This window comes from Erinaceus europaeus, chromosome 3 (genome assembly GCF_950295315.1).
Source record: "Erinaceus europaeus chromosome 3, mEriEur2.1, whole genome shotgun sequence".
NCBI classification, from domain to species: domain Eukaryota; kingdom Metazoa; phylum Chordata; class Mammalia; order Eulipotyphla; family Erinaceidae; genus Erinaceus; species Erinaceus europaeus.
This window is the reverse complement of record NC_080164.1, coordinates 126,272,103-126,287,889: the sequence shown is the minus strand read 5'-3', so window position 1 is coordinate 126,287,889 and position 15,787 is coordinate 126,272,103. Positions and strand designations below refer to the sequence as shown.

Sequence of the window (15,787 nt, the reverse complement as noted above, 5' to 3'; positions counted from 1 at the left end):
TATATGGCCAGTCATGCTCTGGTTCCCTTTTCCTCTCTTTTTCATTAATAAATAAACCTGTCTCTATGTGGGAGGGGTATAAAATTAAATAAAAACAAACCTTAAAAAAGCAAAATAAAAGGATAGTCATTAACTTTTCCTTGCATTCAAATGGATGACAAAAGTCTATGCTATCAATATCATTCTATAAACACCAATATGTAGAGATATCCTGATAATTGTAAGGTTATCAGACAAGGGCACTGAGAAAAATCACCTCATGAAAACGAATGCTGACCATATAAAAGGAAGAGGAGGGGAATGCTGACCATATAAAAGGAAGAGGAAAGGACCTCTTTAGTGGGAACTACAGTAAAGCTTCCAAGGTCCAAGTGGGAATCTTACCGGGCTACACCTACCTGGTGCTTCTTGTCTGCAATGGGAGATGATCGTGACCTCACATGGATAGGGACAGCCAGGACGTCCGAGCGCTCCAGCAGGTCTTCAGCTGACTTGGACTTCCCAGCTGTCTGGGCGGTGACACCCCATGAGGAGTGCTCCCCTGGCATCCGGTCCACTCTCTGGGTACCCTTTGTTCCACTCAAGTTAGCTCCATTAAGCTGATCCCTTGGGGTTTGGTCCCCACGTCTTTGTTCCCCGAGGAGGCGACCGCCAGCGAAAGAGCTGCTCCGATCTCGGGGGGCCCGCGGGGGTTCCCCTCCAGCCCCCACTGCAGCGACGCGCAGGAGGGCTGCGGCTGCGTCCCGCCGGGGCTGCAGGCTTGGCTCCCGCAGAGAGCAGAGGCTGGAGGCCGGGGTGAGGCCTGAGCCCTCGGGGCGGGGCAGGAGGTAGGTGCTCTGGGCGCGCCCCGACTCCTGGAGGCCCGCAGCAGAGGAGGGCCTGCGGCCCGTCTTGCGCTGGATGTAGTCGGCCAGGGCACTCTGCTGGACCTGCTTCAGCTCGGGCCTCGACAGGCTGAGCGTGGAGCAGGCTTTGCCTTCGCGTTCGAACACGCGGCGCCGGTCGGCCACCGTGCTCTCTGAGAACCGCAGCCCCGTCCTCTGCGGGCCCAGCTCGGCCTCATCCGAGACGCCCACCTCGTTCATCTTCTCCGGCTCTGAGTAGGAGAGCTTCTTCTGCTCCGCGGTCAGGCGGCGGCGTGGCCCCCTGCGGGCGGCGGCGGGGAGCGCAGGCCTCGCGGTGTCGTCCCCTGCCGGGGTCACGTTGTGCCGCTCCCGCGGGGTGTGCGGGGTGTGCGGGGAGGCTGCCGGCGCGTCGGGGCTCCGCGGCCCCACGTGGGCAGAGGAGGGCCGAGGCCGCCAGGGCCTGCAGGCTGGCGCGGGCGCCCCCAGCTCCAGGTCGCGGCGGCGGAAGGAGGTGGCGCCCAGCACGCGGGACTGTGCGTCTTTGATGCTGTTACGGTAGGCGCGGCTCAAGGGGGCGTCGGGCTGGGGCGACTCAGGGCTGGCAGGCCGCTCCTCGGGCCACTGGGCCTCGCTGCACAGCTGGAAGGTGCTCTGGCTGCGGAGCAGGCGTGCGTCCCGCTGCGGAGGCTCGCCAGCCTGGACTGGGGGGCCGCGCCGCAGCTGCTGCCCACAGGGCTGCCAGGAAACCTCTTCCAGCCTGGGTTCCCCGTTTTTGAAGGGCTGCTCCCCGTCACCGAGGGCCTCGGCGGTGGTGGCTTCAGAGTCACGGAGAGGGCCTTTGGGCTCCTGGAAGTCACTCGCACAAGTCCTGCCAAGCCGGGGGTGGTGGCCGTAGCCTCCCCCGGGCTCGCGCTGCTCGATCTGGGACACCTTCTCCAGCACCGAGGAGCAGCCCGGCCTCCCGGGATGGAGGCCCTGCAGAGCCGTGGCGGCGCCCAACCTCCTCCGGCCCAGACTGGACGTCTGTGGCTGGGCTGGCGAGGGCGGCTCTTCATACCTCCGGTCTGAGCTCTGGAAAGAGGCCAAGACACTGGCTCTCCCCTCAGGCCTTGGGTAGGAAACCGGCCTGTCCAGATGGCTCCAGTAATCCAGAGCAGCTTTCTTCCCAGAGCCCTCTGCCTTGGTGTTGACTGCCGAGAGGGGCTCCTCATTCTGGGGGCCCTCCAGGACTGATTCCCCCATCTCCAGGCGGCAGCTTGACCTTCGAAGACTCTCAGGAATATTCTGAAGAGATGAAAAGGCTGACTTGGTCCTGCCAAAGGTTTCCCTTTCCGGTCTCTGCTGGAGGTTGGCGTTGTGATCTTCCTGGAAATCCCCCTCCCAAGGCTCAGAGGACCTCAATGACCTTTTGTCTTCACCTGCCATCCAGGCCTGAGCCTGAGGGGATCGGAGGGCGTGGTAATCACAATGTGCTTTGCTGCTCCTCCACTCACTGGGATGTGGGCTGTGGTCTTGGAGAGGTGAGAACTGTCTCTTCATGGAGGCCTCCTCCTCATTTTCAGGCACTGGATGGAAATGAACTTTGTAAGGGACACATTTGGCTGACATTTCAGTTCTCCTCTCTCCTGGGGATGTTGAGTTGTGCTGCTGGGGTTGGTAGAAAGCAAATCCAGGACGGCTCGGTCCATTGTGGTTCCCGTTCTCATCCAAGGCAGCCAGCTTCTCGCTAGTTCCCTGAGGGGCCACATACCCACTCTCCTTGGCCAGTGCAGGGTAGACCATGCCATTAGTGTTCACAGAAGGCTGGGGCACCTGGGCAAAGTGTGGCTCCAGGGAAGGTACGGGGTAGATGCCAGTGGGCAGCAGAGGTTGGCCAGGCTGAGCATTCTGGGTATAATTCTGCTTGGGCTTCACTGGGGGGCTGTTCTCTGGGCTCTTCTCTAGCACAGTGTGCAGCTGTTCATCCAAGAAGGGTGACTTCAAGCCTGAAGAGTTTGCCTGAGGCCGGCAGAACCGTTTCTGCTCAAGACTAGACCAAGAGCTGGGTCTCTCTCGGTGCCGAAAGGCCGCGTAACTGTCACTTCTAGCAGGGGGCAGAGGGGCCCCCACTTTAGAAGTCATGTTGTCAGTGACTGTCTCCAGGGAACTGGGGCTCTGCTGACTCCAGGCCAGGGACAGTGCTGCCTTGGCCCGAGGAACACCAGGCCACCTGTCATAGCTCTGACCATCTGCTGAGGCCCGGGCCTCCCGACCATGCAGAAGCAGGGCTGCTGAGTTCACCTCATACTCTGCTGACACTCCCCTTCGGGGATCATAGACTGTCTTGACATAGCGAATGTCCGCCTGCCGCATTCCATCCAGGAGGCCACCTCGAGCAGGAGGAGTGTCTGTGGAGCCTGCCTGCTCCTGGCCAGAGAGGCCAGGAGGTGGGTACTCGAGGATGCTAGAGCTGGTGGAGAAGGAGCTATAAGCAGAGTCTCTCTTGTGATGAAGGTGGCTGAGCTGGTCAATGCTGCTGGTGGACTTGGCTGGGGAAAGAAGGTGACAGGGTGGATACCCCCCACTGGGCTCCAGGCTCTCCATGCTCCCCTGGGAGCTGCACTGTTCAGGGCTCCGCCTCAGATACGCATGCTCATAGCTAGAGAGGTCACTTGTAGAGGAGCTGTAAGAAAGGGAGACAAAGCAGTCAGTGCTATGAGCTGTTGTCCCCAGTAGGCTCTTGGGCACAGGACTCAGTTTATAAGTGCACTCTTGTGCAAGATGTTTGGTTTTTGGATGGGTGGATGTAAGAGGCCATATTTGGGTTTAGCTTGGCTTCTTGTGTTGTCACTAGGAGTAGCTGACTATCACTGTAGCCTATGTGCTTCTAATCAATCAACTAAGTTTACAAGACAAGAACTGGGGAGCACAGATGATAGCTAGAAAACTGATATGATTTGCTATATGCTAGAAATGATATTCCACATGTGCCAAGAAACGAGAGGGGAAGAGTGATTGAGACAAAGTTTGTGTCTTTAGGGCTGTTTGGGGGAAAAGTGGGGGGGTGGGGGAGGGCTTAGTAAGAGTCAAGGCATGTGAGTGGCCAAAGGAAACTGTGTGCACATGTGTAAGTTTTGAGTTACTGTCTTTCCTTTTTATGGAATTGGAGGCTATGCTCTGGCATTCTTCCTGGAATCTCAGCTATACTAGAGACAATTTGTTTGCAGTGAGAAAACTAAACACAACATTGAATATGAGAAACAGAGAAAGAACTTGAGTCAGAATAAGGCCCATGAGAGAAGGAAAGAGAGGAAAGCTTGAGTAGTTATCTTATTCATGGGAGTCAGGTGCCTTTGGGTAACTTCCAGAAGCCTGAGCAAAGCCTGCTTGTACAACTAGAGGGCGAGGTCTCATTTACAAGTTCCTCCAGGTGAGCTTCAGAATAGGTCTAAAGAAGGGGTAATGATTCTTAATCCACAGCCCAGAAAGCTGCCTCAGAACAAAATTACTTATAATTAGCTTTAATTATAAACTCAAAATATACTTCACCTGTCATGCTCAAGGAAGTCATGAAGGATTAAGGGGCTTGAAAATCAAACAGCTGCCTATGTATGCTTGTGACACTATTCTCGAAAGAAGGTTAAATTGCTAAGAGTTCTTGCCAAAGACTTTCCTTTTTTCTTTCTTTCTATTTTATTTGATAGGACAGTGAGAAACTGAGATGGGAGGAAGAGAAACACCTGCAGACCTGCTTCACTGCTTGTGAGTTGACTTTCTGTAGGTGAGGATTGGGGGCTCTAATGTAGGTCCTTAAGCAAGGTAATGTGTGTGGCTCAACCAGGAGTACCACCACCCATCTCCAGATTTTCCATTTTTCAACACACAGACTTATCAACACTTAAAATTTAGGAAGCTATTATTACATTTCTGTATCTCATGACAGTATATATGTTGTTCTACTAAGTAAGATAGTACCCTGTGGCTAGGCTTTCTCCAGAGTACATAGCGAGAGAATAGAAGGAACATATTCTGAGTCAGCACTGATGCTGGAAATGCATGGAGGAAAGAAGACATTTCCAGCAACCTTAAGAAGAAAGTCCTCTCTTCCACCTTTCACCTGTTTTTTGTTTGTTTGTTTGTTTGCTTCTTCACCAGAGAACTGCTCAGCTCTGATTAATGGTGGTCTGGGGGATTGAATTTGGGACTCTGGAGTCTCAGGCATGATAGTCTTTTTGTAATCATTATGCTAACTCCTAAGAAGTTAGCATCTCTATCAATGTTAACTAAGATTACAGAACATCCTGCTTTGGAAGGGGAAGTATAAATTCAAAGGAGAAGGAAATGGAATAGCCAGATTAGGGTAGTTAGGCCTGACACTCAGTGACATGGCATATGTTAGTGGTAAATTTTACCACCACTACCACCACCCTACCCGTCCCTCCTCTAAATGAAGTAGCTATGTTAAAATGCACCTGACATAGCTCAGTTGATAACTGCTCTATTTGTCTAACAGACCACTCAGAGCAGAAGCAATAGGCCCTATAAAGGCTGTCTTGCTCATCAATTCTATGTTGGTGGCAGAAACTACTTAATCTTCCTAACTGCTAAAAATTCTATTTGTCTTTCTTTTAGTGCAAGTATAAGTCAAATCTAATTTGGAATGCACACACACATCAAAGTGAGTAAACTGATAGGTTAGCTTAAACACTCATTATCGAGTAGATGAGAATATCACTAACATGCTTCAAAATACATTATTACTGATATATGTATATCTATGTACATATACATATTTAGAGAGCCAGGCAATGCATACGTAGAGTTGGCTTTGTCTTGTAGCTAAAAGAAAGCCAGCCCACCAAACCTTGAATGCACATATCACATGAGGACTGTGGCATGCTATTTCCTGCTCCCAAGCAGTAGTTCCCATTCCCAAGTTGACTGGGCAAAATCACTAAATGACAGATGTCATGTCATTGAGTGCCCTGATATCATCTCTAAGAACAAGCTTTTCCACCTTTGTTTTCTTTTTTCTTTTCTTTTCTTTTTTTTTTTTTTTTTTTTTTTGTTAAGGCTAGTTTTTGGATTATGCTTGTTATTTTAACTTCCAAGATGGCACCAGAAAATTGGGATAAAGGTCTTCAATCTCTGCCATTTTTATAGACCAAAGACAGCCTCACTATCAAGATGAGTGCATCTTAAATGTGATAAAGAAGTCTTGAGTGTGGCAATGCTTTTACTGTAGGCTGGCTATTTCTCCAATCTTCTTCGATCCCTCCCTCCCCCCCCCTTCTCTGCCCATCTTTTTTCCTTCCTCCTTCCCTTCCCAAGACTTCACTGATCCAGGATAACTTTTTCAGATAGGAAGATGTAGATGGGGGTGGCTGGGGATACAACATAGTGGTTATGTAAAAAGACTTTCATGTCTGAAGTTCTGATGTCCAGGTTCAATCCCCAGCACCACCTTATAAACCAGAGCTGAGCAGTGCTCTGGTCTTTCTTTGTATTTCTTTTTCATTAAAATAAATAAAATGCCAGGGGATGAGTGGGGGGGGGGGGAGAGAGGGAGAGAGAGAGAGAGAGAGAGAGAGAGAGAGAGAGAGAGAGAGAGAAGAGACATACCACAGCACCAAAGCTTCCTCCAATACAAAGAGAGTTGGGTGGAACCTGGGTCACATATATGCCCCCCCCCAAAAAAGCACACTACTCAACTGAGCTATTTTGCCAGTCTCCCAGTCTTATTTTCTATTCTCTTATTGACCTACTAAACTCTAGTATAATTGCCTGCTTACTGTAACTCAAACATATTAAGTTTATTTTTTTTAATTTTTTATTATCTTTATTTATTACTGGATAAAGAGAGAAATTCAGAGGGGAGACACCTACAGCCCTGCTTTACCACTCACAAAGCTTTCCCCCTGCAGATCTTTTCTTTTTTTTTTTAAAAAAAATTTTTTTAATTCATTTCTTGGACAGAGACAGAAATTGAAAGGAAGAGAGACTGAGAAGCAGAGACACACTTGCAGTACTGCTTCACCACTCACGAAGTGGGACTTGGGGCTTGAACCCAGATCCTTGTGCACTGTAAAGTATATCTTCAACTCAGGGCCTTAGGCCTTTATACTCACAGTTACCAGCACATAGGATGTTCCTCATTTGTCTTAATGTCTTTTATTCAAATCTTTGCATCAGGGAAGACCTGCTGAATTCTCTGCTCTCTTTACTCCCTGTTACTGGGCTTTCTTTTCCTCAAAACACTTAGCACTATTTGACATTGCATCATACTCCTTTATAAGAATAGAGACTCAGTTGTTTCTAAATTAAAGAAAAAATTATTTTCCCTTTTGTTGCCCTTGTTTTATTGTTATTGTAGTTATTGTTGTTGTTGGATAGGACAGAGAGGGGGAGAGAAAGATAGATACCTGTAGACCTGCTTCACTGACTGTGAAGCGACTCCCCTGTAGGTAGGAAGCCAGGGGCTCGAACCGGAATCCTTACACGGGTCCTTGCACTTTGCGCCACCTGCGCTTAACACTACTGACTCCGTTTTTAAAAATTTTAAGATCTGAAATAAATATTACAAAAATATTTGCTAATTCTGTGGTAGATTCGTGCATTGTTATATAACTATCCTATATTGTTATATAACTATCCTATTTGTGTTAATGTACTTTAAATACTTAAAACAGAGCCAAGAGCCCAAAACAAGTATATGAAAATACTTCCTTAAAGTGTACTCACAAAGTATTAATTCCTTGGATAATCAAATGTTTGGAAAACACTGAAAAAATATCTTAAGTAATTTTCTTTAATGCAAGACTTCTGAATCATTAACAAACTGTTTCATGCTATTTTATGAAAGAAAAATATATAAACAATGGTTTCTAAATTTATTTGGCAGGGGAGATAGCATAATGATTGTATAAAGAGACTCTCATGACTGAGGTTCCAAGGTGGCAGGTTCAATCCTCCACACCGCCATTAAGCCAGAGCTGAGCAGTGCTCTGGTAAAACAAATCAATAAATATATTTATCTGATCCTAGAAAATTTTTCCAAGCAGCACAAAACAGATCATTATTCTGTAGAACACACTTTGTAAAACTGAAAGGGTGGGCTTTAAAAACATCTTATTCAGCACTGCACCCTCAATATATATTTGTTGGATGAATGAAGTGGTTCTTTAGTATTTAGGTACTGTTATTTCCGTCTCTTAGTAGGGAACTGAACTGTATGACTCAAGATCTCCTAGTATAAATTATTTTATTCTAGGCACAAGTGTTAGATTGCAGATAGTTAAAACACACCTTCAATCTCTCTGTACTTCTTTCTCATTCTGCTTAATGCCAGACATCCATAAACCGAGGACTGAGACTGGGTTGGGCACATGAGACTACTAGAAGCCACTGTGTTCCTCAAAAACACCTGGGGTGCTTCTCTATCTACAACTGCCAATAGCAAACCCTCTGAGCAGAACTCACAGGTGGGGTAAAGCCTCTGCAGAGCTTGGAGCCTGAGGCATGAGACACAATGACCACAGGACGATTCGTATCAGGGTAGAGAATGCACAGCTCTAGTAGTTGAGTATTCTGAGCATCCTTTTCTTCCTTTGTGCCCCACCCAGACTTCTGTGCAGTAGTTGTGTCAGAGGGGAGTTGCTGTGAAGCTTGATTAAAGGGGCAGAGAGGAGGTGATAGGAGGTGGACAATGTAGGATTCATTCAGAGCACCAAACTCCTGATGCTACCTCCACCCACATTCTCCTGATCTCTTGGAGATGATCGAGGCTCTTTATTCTAAGCACTGATGACAGGAGGGTCAACACCCCACCCCCCATTTCCATGGTTTAACTTCAGATTTAGGATTTCCTAAGAAGGTTGGGAAATTTAGAGGGACTCCATTATTAGGGGCATTTGGTTAACTATAAACTTATACAAGGTCTGTGTTGATTTATGCCATTAGTGTAGAAATTCATTACCAGCTTCATGGTGCTTCTGGAAAAATCTTCAGACTAATTATTATAATTAGTTGTCATAATTAATGAGTGAATTTGTTTTGACTCAGTTGTCTGCTCGTGGATAAATTATAGTCTTCCCAAATTTTAATCTGCTGTTCTGTAAAATGGGGTTAAGGCAGCATTTATAAAAGATCAGGGCTGACAAAATAGTTTACTTGGATAGTGTACCTATTTTGCCATGCATGAGACCCAGGTTCAAGCCCAAATACTGGAGGACATTTCAGTGGTAATATGGCAACCTCCACCCCAACTCAATTTTTTTTTTTTTTTTTTGCCAGAGCACTAATCAGCTCTGGCTTATGTGGTACAGAGAATTGAACCTGGGACTTTAGAGCCTCAGGCATGAGAGTCTCTTTGCATAACTATTATGCTCTCTACCCCTGGCCCCAACTCAGTCTTTATATCTGAAAAAGTAGGCCTGGAGTGACAAAATAATCATTTGAGGTAGCCCAAGAGGTGGCCCAACAGGTACAGCATATGGCCTGAAAGCATCTAAGTTAGATCCCCAGCACTGCATATGCCAAAATAATGCTCTGGTTCTCTCCTTCTCTTGTTAATCAATAAACTTTTTTTTTTTTTTTTTGCCTCCAGGGTTATCACTGGGGCTTGGTGCCAGCACTACAAATCCACTGCTCCTGGTGGCCATCTTTTTCCATGTTTTTTGTTGTTGTTGGATAGGACTGAGGGGAAGACAGAGGGGGAGAGAAAGACAGACACCTGCAGACCTGCTTCACTGCTTGTGAAGCGACCCCCTGCAGATGGGGACCTGAGGGCTTGAACAGGGATCCCTATGCTAGTCCTTGCACTTTGTGCCATATATGCTACCACCCAGCCCCCAACAAATCTTTTAAAACATATTTATTTGTTGCATAGAGAGGGAAGGGGAAGACAGAGTGGGAGAGAGATACCTGCAGCACTGCTTCATCAACTGTGAAGCTTGTCTCCTGTAGGTGATGACTGGGGGCTTGAACCCAGGCTTTTGTGCATGGTAATGTGTGTGCCTGGTAATATGTGTGCTACTCACCCCACCCCATTTTTTTGTTTGTTTGTTTGATAGAGGCACAAAGAGTGAAAGAGACCACAGTGCTGAAGCTTCCTTCACTGCAGTGGGGGCTGGGCTTGGGCCTGGGTCATGCACATGGCAAAGCAGCACAGTAGCCAAGTGAATTATTCTGCCAGTCTGATAAATAAATGTTTAAGAAACGAGATCACAGGAGATACTGTATGCACTAAGCAGTCCTCAGTTGGCTTGTGGTGGTACTAAAGATTGAACTTGAGACCTGAAAATTTCAGACATAAGAAAGTCGTTTTTTTTTTTTTTTTAACCAGGGCACTGCTCAGCCTCTGGTTTATGGTGGTGTAGGGGATTGAACCTGGAACTTTGGAGCCTCAGGCATGAGAGTCTCTTTGCATAACCATAATGCTATCTACCCCTGTCCAGAAAGTCATTTATTTATTTATTTGAGGTATTAATACAATAGTTTGTACATGCATAACATTTCCATGTTTTCCATACAATTCAACCCCACTAGGTCCTCTTCTCTGCTATCATGTTCCAGGACCCGAGCAATCCCCACCCCCCACATACCCCAGAGTTTTTTATTTTGGTGCAATACACCAATCAGAAAGTCTTTACATAACTATTATACCATCCTCCGCAGCCTCTACATACACTTTTTAAAACTTGATTTGTTGGTCTGCAACAAAGAAGGATTGCAGGAGCACGGCTTCACACAGCTCTGTGAACTGAGAACGGATGGACCCCACAAATACTTCAGGAAGCCACAACAGTTCTGCTTCCCTTCAAACCAGTTGATCCTGGGACATGATATCATATTGCACATGTTGCATATCCAACAGGACTAATAAGGAAGTGAGGGAAGTAGCACATAGAGTGATTTAACACTCGATGGGGGAAAAAAATTAAATAACTGTCCCTCCCCCCACCCCAACAGAAGCAAACATTCTTTTCTTGAGGCAGCTTACTTGAAGTAGAGAAGCCTCTGGGTCTCCACTATGGCTACTTACCTGGAATGGTAGCTCTGAGGCCAAGGAGTGCCAATCGTGCCCTGAGATATTTGCATCATCTCCCCAAATTTGGTTGAATGCCAAGAGTGAGGTCGGCCTGGAGGTTCACTGCGCCTGGGGAGACAGGAGAGGGGCCCACCAGGTTAGCAGCATTCTCTGCTTACCCTCTTCACCAATGTGATTTGGAAGCAAAGACCACTATACTTCAGAGGGAAAAAGTAAGCAAATACTGGAAAGTAGATTTCACTGCTTCTTTTCCTCACTGTTGCTATTCTTTATTATTTTATTTTCCTGTTCACTTTGACAATTTCAGACTTAAAAATTCCCATATAATGAATGTCTCAGCTGATAGCATATACTGTTCTCATGCCTGAAGCTCATAGTTTGAGCTCTTTCACTGCCTGTAAGCTTCTTTCTCTTCCTCAACATGAAACTATGGCTCCAATATAAAATAAATAAATTTTAAAAAATTCCTACATACAGAATTCCATGTAGTAGCCTGAGAAGTGATGAAGCAGCTTAAGTATTAAACCTAAAAACATGAGGTCCCAAGTTTGATCCGTGGCACTGTATGTACCAGAGTGATGATCTGATTCTTTCCTCCCAATGTTGGGAATTCTTAAAAAAAAAAAAAAATTTTTTTTCTTAAGACTCCCCATGTAAAACCTATCCCTGGAGCAGCATGTAACAGAGTGGTAATTTGATTTATCTATAATAAATTAATCTTTTTAAAAATATATTTTATTTATTCCCTTTTGTTGCTCTTATTGTTTTATTGTTGTAGTTATTGTTGTTGTTATTGATGTCATTGTTGGATAGGACAGAGAGAAATGGAGAGAAAAGGGGAGACGGGGAGAGAAAGACACCTGCAGACCTGCTTCACCACCTATGAAGTGACTCCCCTGCAAGTGGGGATCTGGGGGCTCAAACCGGGATTCTTATACCAGTCCTTGTGCTTTACACCACCTGCACTTAACCCGCTGCGCTACCGCCCAACTCCCATAAATTAATTTTTTATTTAGAACTAATCTGACATTATTTAATAGAATAACCCAGCATTCCCAAATTTATTATAGCATTGTTCATAATAGCCAAGATGTTGAAACAACCTAATTTTCATTGGCAGATGGTTAAAAAAGATGTGGTATGTGTGTGCCTACACACACACACACACACACACACACACACACACACATTATTCAACAATAAGGAAGATGGCAATCCTGTTCTTTACAACAACTTGGATGAACTTTGAGGATATTATAATTAGTCAAAAAGCTAAAGACAAACAGTATAGATGTCACTTCTATATGGAATCTAAAAAAGATACTCAGAAGAGTAGAGTGGTTACCAGGACCTGGGGTTTGAGGTACATAGGGAGCTGGTCAAACGGTAGACACTTCCAACTAGAAGATTAACAAGCTTGTGGATCTAATCCACAACTTGATAATTATTGTTAATAAAACCACTGTACACTTGAATATTGCTAAGAAGGTAAATCTTAACTGTAAATAACACATAAAAGAATGCTATGTGGGGGGATTGCAGTAGTAACTAATAATGTGATAATTATACAATTTATAAATGCATCCATCAACTGAACACATCGTGCATCTTAAAATAAAGCTGGGGGGAGTCGGGCTGTAGCGCAGCGGGTTAAGCGCAGGTGGCGCAAAGCACAAGGACCGGCATAAGGATCCCGGTTCGAACCCTGGCTCCCCACCTGCAGGGGAGTCGCTTCACAGGCGGTGAAGCAGGTCTGCAGGTGTCTATCTTTCTCTCCTCCTCTCTGTCTTCCCCTCCTCTCTCCATTTCTCTCTGTCCTATCCAACAACGACGACAACAACAACAATAATAACTACAACAATAAAACAACAAGGGCAACAAAAGGGAATAAATAAATAAAATAAATATTTAAAAAAAATTATTAAAAAAATAAATAAATAAAGCTGGGATGGAGAGAATTCCCACAGTGGTCCAGGAGGTGGCGCAGTGAATAAAGCATTGGATTCTCAAGCTTGAGGTCTTGAGTTCAATCTCTGGCAGCACATGTACCAGAATGATTGGTTCTCTCTACTCCTTCATGAATAAATACAGTAAAATATATGAGAGAGAAAGAATTCTCATATAATCTTAGTCTAGATCTCTTACACATCAACATCTTATGCTTAGTTAATTTAAAGTTCATAGATAGTTGAGGAAACAATATAATGGTTATGCAAATAGCTTCCATGCCCAAGGCTCTGAGCTCCCAGATTTAGTCTCCAGCCCCACCATAAACCAGAGCTGAGCAGTATGCTGGCATCTCTCTGTAGTCTCTTTCAATAAAAATAAGCAAAATAATAACAAGGGCAACAAAACAGGAAAAATGGTCTACAGGAGCAAAGGATTCATGGTGCAGGCACCCAACCCCAGCAATAAACCTGGAGGCCAAAAAAAGAACTTAAAATAAATATATTTTAAACATAAAGCCCACAGGGTTTTCCTGACTCTTTTAAAAAATTTTTTTATTTATGTATTTAATGAAAGAGATACAGAAAGCGAGAGGCCAGAACACTGCTCAGCTCTGGTTTATGGTGGTGCTGGGAATTGAACCTGGGACCTCAGAGCCTCAGGCATCAAAGTCTTTTTGTAGAACCATTATGCTAGTTTCCCAGCCTTGCTGCCTCGTTTTACCCATATATAAAAATGGGCAATAATGCCTACCTCCCTAGGGACTTTGTGTGCATATATGGCATTAAAAAAAAAGTTCCCTGGGTACTTTGAAGTTCTGATAAATGATACTGATTCAAGTAAGAATGACATAAAAATAGCAACTACCTGGATACTGACACTGCTCTAAGCCATGGTTAGTCTAAACAAGATGTGCTCTGAAACAGCTTCTCATTTTGCCAGTCAATTACTTCAACTTCTAAACATCCTGCCCTTATAACACAACGAACAAGGCCAAAGGGAAAAAGTGAGTGTCCTTCCAACTGCAATTCTGAAGAATAGATTTGTGAGGAGGATTACACTACTATAGAAGGTCATTGTCAGAGAGGGAGGCTGTGCTTTATTTTTGGCCCCAAAGTGAGGTTAGCAATCAGGCATTTCACGCCAAAGCAATTACCCCCCCCCCCCCCCCCCCGTTAAGAACACTGATGTAGGACCCAGGAATCCACTCTTGACATATTGAAGATAAAGCTATAACTACACCCACCTATCCTTTTTCTAAGAAAAAGGGAGAGGAGGGGAGGAAGACAGAGAGGGGAAGAAAGGGCTTTTGTAATAAGTCATTCTCTTGATGGCAATAAAATGTTGTGAGTATATCAGAACAACACAAGTCTAAGTACTAGGAGGCTTAGACTCTCTTTGTGATTAACTTTTAAGTCTTGCTGCTAAATTGCTTAACTTGCTGTGTAAATCACTTCCCCTCCCTAGAACTTTGTGCAGCTAAAGAGGAAGGCATTAAAGAAATTGCATCAGCTTCATATTAAGACAGCTAAGGATTTCCAAAACAGTATTTCAGCTCTCTGAAGAGAGGTTATGGTGATAGGAATTTAGACATATGAGATTTCTAGCAGCCAGTCAAAACATATCTACTGAGTTGAAAAACCCCATTGTCTTCTAGGTGAATTCATGCCTGGGTTGCCTGACAGGCCAAGGAAAAGTGATAAACGTTGAAATGTCTTTGGAGATGGAAAAAAGGCTGGAATGTTGTAGGGCTGGGAAAATGGCTCAGCTTGCTAGAGTACCAACTTGCATGTCTAAAGAAAGTCCCAGAGGTCACAGGTTTAATCCTTGGCAACACCTCCAAATCTTTTTAAAAACGAATGATATAATACCTTTGAGACTAGACAAAGCTAGACTAATTCTGTACCACTGATATTAAATTCTAGGAAAATTTCTCAACTACCCTGAGTCTCCTCACTATAAATGGCAGACTATAACAGACCCTATCCATAGGATGTTCTGTAAGGGTTTTAAGAAAGAAAGAAAGTAAAAGCTCAAAAAATACAATGCATAATTTTCACCAGTCATTCAAGATGAAGGAGTTAACATAATAGACAGACTGGAGACTATCCCAATTGATGTAATCTGTGAGGACACATGGGAGGAGGGGGGCAGGGGAGAGATGCTGAAAGTGAGTGATGGAGGTGAAGGGGTTAGGGAGCTGTTTATTGGTGGTTATGAGTCACCCAGTTCCCTGCTCTGAAATTCTCACAGCCTGTCTCACCAGCATGCTGGTCACTCTGGTGAGACAGGCTGCTACCAGGCCAGTGACTGTGACCAGTCAAGAAGGTAAACACAGCCAACAAGGAATGGAGCTTGCCCATCTGGAGTGAATTAAAGGAAGCAGTAGCACAGGCCAAACTAAAGAGATGAAGTAGGGTGCAGAAATCAAAAGACCAATGATGCATTATAGCTCATCTGACTACTTGCCCCCAGATCACTCACATCCTCATACCAGCTTCCATACAACTCCTCAGCCTTTGGGTCAATACCACCCCAAGTTTGATTCAACCCTTATGAATTAGGCATTCTCGCTGCTAGTTCTGCTCCCATCTTGGTCACCTCTCAGAAACTAGGTCGATCGATGTTCAACCGGTTTCTTGGAGTCCCACCCCCCAGCCCACCCCCCATTCCTCAGCACCCAAGATTCCGGCTTTATCACCCAGGTCCATATGGTGACCAGCAATCCTTCCTGGAGTCCCTCAGGGGCTGACCAAAACCACACAGCCAATAATCCCACAGGTTCAGGTCATACCAAGTTAGTTACTGGTTGGTCATACAGCAAATGGTTCAAACTCTTTTGCCTGAGGTCTCTGGAGACACTTTGTATACGTATCTCTTTGGACCCAAAGGTGTCCAAAATATTGAAGGAGAAAGAACAAACTGGCACCTAACTGCTCCATGTCTGAACTATCTCATGAGAGGAGTT

At 45.3% G+C, this 15,787-nt stretch overlaps 1 protein-coding gene across 5 annotated transcripts in view; it reads right to left on the bottom strand.

Moving 5' to 3' along the window:
* The window catches only part of SHROOM3 (shroom family member 3), a 384,232-nt gene that overhangs the window by 31,405 nt on the left and 337,040 nt on the right, over positions 1–15,787 (bottom strand). For all 5 annotated transcript variants that reach the window (XM_060187904.1, XM_007519854.2, XM_060187905.1 and 2 more), the window contains 2 exons: positions 10,867–10,980; positions 399–3,507 (listed from right to left, as the gene is read on the bottom strand). In XM_060187904.1, the coding sequence (XP_060043887.1) occupies positions 399–3,507; positions 10,867–10,980 (3,223 nt within the window). The remainder of the gene's footprint in view (positions 1–398; positions 3,508–10,866; positions 10,981–15,787) is intronic.